The sequence below is a fragment of the Cyprinodon variegatus genome, unplaced genomic scaffold (assembly GCF_000732505.1).
Source record: "Cyprinodon variegatus isolate N-32 unplaced genomic scaffold, C_variegatus-1.0 Scaffold330, whole genome shotgun sequence".
NCBI lineage: Eukaryota > Metazoa > Chordata > Actinopteri > Cyprinodontiformes > Cyprinodontidae > Cyprinodon > Cyprinodon variegatus.
This window is the reverse complement of record NW_015150783.1, coordinates 505,019-510,281: the sequence shown is the minus strand read 5'-3', so window position 1 is coordinate 510,281 and position 5,263 is coordinate 505,019. Positions and strand designations below refer to the sequence as shown.

Sequence of the window (5,263 nt, the reverse complement as noted above, 5' to 3'; positions counted from 1 at the left end):
TTGATCATTTTCCTTTTAATCTTTTAAACTCACATTTCTCTGGATTAAAAACCCAACAGTATGGAATAGTAATTTCTTCTGAGAACCGACCCAGGCAATAAAACGATCCTTTTCTACATCTCAGATAAGTTTGGCGGTTCCATTTTTAAAGCTACAACAAGAAGAACAGAGCAAAACAAAAAGGACTAAGATGATTTTATTCGTGTAACAGAGTCACTTTCAGTGACAGAAACAACCACTCAGCTGCTGCAGCTACAATAAATATTCCCGACACGCTTTCAGCGACCCGATCAGAGCCGAGGCGGCGAGAAGATGAAGGTTGAAGGTCTGGGTGTGAGAGGCGGTCGTTAGAAGAGTGTGGAAGCTGGAGAACAAACTGCAGAGATGTTCTAAGAAGTTCTTGTTCTCACTCAGAAACTTTAAAACCTCGTTTCAATCAGGAAACTTTTTAAATCATTTAGTGAAAGAAACATTTCTACTGATTCTGCAGTTTGGTCCCAGACGTCCCCACAGACAGAGCAGCTTTTATTCTGAAGGGGAGGAAGTGAAAGGTGGAGCTGATCCGAATTCAGCGAGTCCACATAGAAGATTCATCCAGAAACTTGGCAATCAGGAGCGTTTAGAATTGGAGATTTATCTTATTTACACCGAGGTCGACTCTTCCTCCCGCCTTTCAGACGCCGAGGGTTTTCTTGACGGAGAAGATGATGTCTTTGATCTGAGGAACGCTGTTATCCTCCAGGATTTTGGCGTATGGCATGGGGATGTCCACGCCCGTTACCCTGGTAACCGGGGCGTCCAGATAGTTAAAGGCCGAACCTGAAACCGAAGAAGAAAAAAGGAGAGCGAAGGTTAAAGAGCAGAGCAGGTGGGAGGCAGATCGGAAACAACTGGTGCGAAAAACTGTCCGAATATGGGGGGAAATTCGTTCCATTATTGTTGCAAATTTTTAAAAATGTAAATTTGAAATAATTCTTACAACATTAAAAAGGATTTAAAGAAATATTTGCATTTTTCTTTAAAGTTTAGTTTTAAATTTATTCTGACAGATTCTATATTTTCAAATGTTATTTTTAATTTTTCTCTTTTCTAGTTAAAGTGTAACAAACAGAATCCAAGTTATTTCCTCTTCAATCCGACATCCTAAAAACACAAAGCATCAGTAGATGAAGTCAGTCCTTCCATCACCTTCCATGACCCGTGCGCAGATCTCGGCTCCGACGCCAAACTGTGGCCAGCCGCCCTCAACCGTCACCAGGTGGTTGGTCTTCATCACGCTGCCTTCGATGCACTCCACGTCTAAGGGGCGGATGGTCCGGAGGTTGATCACCTGGAAAACATCAGCGTTAACAGGCGGCCGCGGGTCGAGATCAGACCCATCCAGCAGAGAAAACAAGTCAGTTTCTCTACCTCACAGTCGATTCCCTCCTTGGCGAGCACGGCGGCGGCGTCCAGGCAGTGACCGACCATCCGCGAGTGGGAAACCAGGGTGATATGAGCGCCTGAAGAGTAGAAGAGCAGCTGAGGAACAGATTGATCACACCTTCACCAGGATAAAGCCGCCCCTCTGAGACGCACCAATCAGCTTTCTATCAGCTGACCTCTGGTGACCTGAGGGCTGAGCTGCAGCTTCATTCATGACAAAAACAGATTCCACTCAGTTTAAATCCTGCAGTTTGATGCAAAGACTCACAACCAAACATCCAAATAGAAAAACTTCTACCTCTTCAATAGAAGCAGGAGTTTAAAAAAACTAAGAATTTAATTAAAGAAAATCTTCTCTCTAAATCAACACATCCATCCCTAACGGGACGGATATCCGCTCAGACAGCCAGAGATGATTAGAAGCAAAGCAGCTCACGTTAAAAGACCCGGTTCTGGTTCAACGAGCCACAAAAATAAAAAATAAAAACCCCAATAGAAACCAACCGGTGCGTTTATCAGACGCTCAGTTAGAGAGATGAGGAGAAAATCAGACTTTTTTTCTACATTATTATATGTAAGCTTTCTCATAAATGAAATAATAAAGCTCACATAAACTAAAAATGCAGAAAATATTATTATCCTTTTATTAAAATGGAAAAACTATTAATTGGTCAGAAATCAGAACCATCCAATATTTCCTAGAGCTGTGTTCAGGAAACAATTAGGTGACATTTTATTTCCCATCTATTAAACATGTTCATTCTTCCACGGTTTTCAGTCTATAAAAAAAAAAAAAAAAAACATAAACTCTCAGATGCAAAAGATAACTGGAATGTTTATAGGCAAAAAAAGCAAAAGGTAAAATCAAATAAAGCTCAGATGATGTGTTGAGATAATCTTAAAATCTCCATTTTCTGCTGGATTAAAACCTAAATCTGAAGCTTAATTCCTCCCATTGAGAAATTCCCAGAACCAAGCGGTTAGAAATTCAAGGTACTGTGGAGGATTTTGGCGACTTAAAAAGATCTGCCCTCCCCACATAAAAAAAATGCACGTGCGAGGGAGTGCAGGAGCCCATTTCTCCTCGTGAACGCTCCGTTTAAAAGTTGCTGTTCTCATAGCTCAAACAATTTTACTGAGCCAGAATGTCACCCTAACCCCTAAATCACTCAAACACTATATAGTGAACTAAGTTAACTGACCGTTTGGACAGATGATCACTACTTTTCGCTCCCCGTTGGTCACGTAACTCCAACGCACGGTTGCCACCATCTTTGTAATTAGTCGCTGACTGCAAATCCCATAATGCTTTGCGAGGAGAGCTCTCTGTGCAAAGCATTCTGGAATATATCTGCTGCTTCTGAGGCCTTTCTTTTCTTCTAAAACACTTCGTAGACACTTTTTCTCTTCCGACCGTCAGCCATTTTCAAAGATCCGCAGTGAGAAAGGCTAGTTTCAATGACTGTCTGAAACCGTAGCTCACTACAGATATACGCCTGAAAGTGCGCCTGCGCAGAAATAGATAACGAACAGGGCGAGCTTGTAGGACGGCCTTACGTAAACATGTCGCCACAATGATTGACAGTTAGGAGAACCACTTATTTAGAAGATCCACTCGGAAATAAAAGACCGTCCTCTATGCCTTTAAGTGTTTTGTTAAAAAATAGAGGATTATACTTAAAATTATTCGTAAGAAATACAGATTGTATACATTTTAAAATTAGTAAAATTGGTCTTTCAACTGATTAAAACCTTTTTTTTTTTCATAATGTTGTGATTCTGGAAAATACTGGAAGAAAACTCCGCATTTTTCAACATGAACTTTGTCATGAAAGAGACTTTAAGGTTTTCCCAGAAGGCCCGGCGGTTTGTTACACAGATGGTCTGATCATCTGCAGCTTCATTAAAGGAGGCAGGATGAGCGAAGAACGGCGTGGTTCTGATTCGCCACCGAAACGCCCGCAGAGCATCAGACTCACCTTGTCTCTCGATCTTTGCCTTGCCGATGGGAATGGTGAAGTCTTTGGACAGCGACTCCTCGGACATCTCGAAGGGAACGCCGTACATCAGCTCGTTCTCCAGGAACACCACTGCAGCAGACAGAGGGAACGGCGTGTTGCAGTAACCCATAATCAGACAATCACAACAGAATCGATGGATTTGAATATTTGTGCCAGAAAAAAAATTTGTTTTTATTTATGACCTTTTGACCCAAGAAAAGCCAGTTTTTCAATGGAATTACATCCCCATGGGGAATTACTGTTTGGTTTCAGCCTAAAGTGCCTGAAACAAAACGCAGTGCAACATAACTAAATTCATAAATTAAACTAAATTCATATGGTCTTTTTCACAATAAGATACTTGTAGAATTTTTCTAATAGGTGGCATAATTTCACTGGGATGATCGTTTTCTTAAGACAGCAGAGTTTCTATGCAGCATCATCAGAATTTTACTTTCTGCCTCAGGTATGGAGGACTTTTCCTGCCAAAAACAAAGATCACGCATTTTAAATTTGACAGCAGGATTTCTTCCATTTGCGCTCAAAACTTCTACTTTCTCTCAAATATATTCTCCTCTCCATCAACTCTTTACTTCTGTTTTCAGGTCTGATGCTTCTTGCAGACATTTTCTCCTCTCGTTTAATTCCTCCTCCTCAAGGATTTAGTTGCTAAAAACTGTTGGAGCTCAGGGCAGCTGCCCGTGGACGGCTTCTCACCGGGGTTATCATCTCTGATGGCCGTTTTCAGGAGACCTCTGGCATCTTCGGCATTCCAGGGACTCACCACCTTCAGACCTGGACAGTGTGCGTACCTGCAGATCCAGAAGACGACGAGACAAAAACCCCATCAGAAAACCATTTAAAGTACGGTGCCGATGTTACGGCTCACTCTGGACCATCTACAGAGGTGATAGGTGTTTTTTAACCCACCAAGCAGCGAAGCACTGGGAGTGCTGGGCGGCGACGCCTGCAGACGCTCCGTTGGGTCCCCTGAAGACGATGGGTACCGGCTGCTGCCCCGCTGACATGTAGTAGGTCTTTGCGGCGGAGTTGATGACCTGATCGATGGCTTGCATGGAGAAGTTAAAGGTCATGAACTCACAGATGGGTCTGAGGCCGGCCTGAGGGAAACGGAACCGCCACGATTAACCTTCATCTGACCGAAAAACCTTAAAGCTGGAACATCTGAAAGGCTGAGAAACGAGCTGTAATCGGGACTCACCATAGCCGCTCCGACTGCGATACCAGTGAAGCCCATCTGCAGCGGAGACACAGAGAACATGAGTCAGCTGGGAGGAGCGTTCACTTACAAAGCTTCAGCTTTCAACACCAACGCTCACCTCTGAGATCGGAGTGTCGATGATCCGCTTGTCGCCGTATTTCTTCCACAGACCTCTGCTGACCTGTAAACAAACACAGCAGACTTACAATCGACCACGATAAACAAAGCGGTTCTGTTGAGATTCTGATGAATTCTGTAGTTTTATTTATCTCTAAAACAACTACAGCAGACACTTATCCCTGCACTTTCTGAGAACATTTGGGAAAGCAAAATGAAAGTTGATTCCAGATGACGCGTCTCTCCGGGAACTCAGAGGTTCTGTAAACCAAACCTTCCTAGTTCTGATCTCACCTTGTAGGCGCCGTCATACTGAGCCACCTCCTCTCCCAGCAGGAACACCCGCTCATCCCTCTCCAGCTCCTCGTCCAGCGCCTGGTTCAGAGCATCACGGACCGTCACCTGTATGGCAGCGAGGTCACGGTTAGCGTCACCGACAGCAGGAGCAGCTGCTGCTTCCTCGCTGTATTCTAATGTTTTCCAGATCTAAGGTTAATTT

The 5,263-nt window shown here is 43.5% G+C and overlaps 1 protein-coding gene across 1 annotated transcript in view; it reads right to left on the bottom strand.

The window, feature by feature from the left end:
• Positions 1 to 64: 64 nt before the first annotated feature.
• pdhb (pyruvate dehydrogenase (lipoamide) beta) overlaps positions 65 to 5,263 on the bottom strand; it is a 7,075-nt gene continuing 1,876 nt past the window's right edge. Inside the window, exons 3-11 of the mRNA XM_015385016.1 lie at positions 5,059 to 5,166; positions 4,766 to 4,828; positions 4,648 to 4,683; positions 4,356 to 4,546; positions 4,143 to 4,237; positions 3,405 to 3,515; positions 1,411 to 1,502; positions 1,189 to 1,330; positions 65 to 819 (exon numbers count right to left, since the gene is read on the bottom strand). Of these exons, the coding sequence (XP_015240502.1) occupies positions 674 to 819; positions 1,189 to 1,330; positions 1,411 to 1,502; positions 3,405 to 3,515; positions 4,143 to 4,237; positions 4,356 to 4,546; positions 4,648 to 4,683; positions 4,766 to 4,828; positions 5,059 to 5,166 (984 nt within the window). The 3' untranslated portion in view covers positions 65 to 673. The remainder of the gene's footprint in view (positions 820 to 1,188; positions 1,331 to 1,410; positions 1,503 to 3,404; positions 3,516 to 4,142; positions 4,238 to 4,355; positions 4,547 to 4,647; positions 4,684 to 4,765; positions 4,829 to 5,058; positions 5,167 to 5,263) is intronic.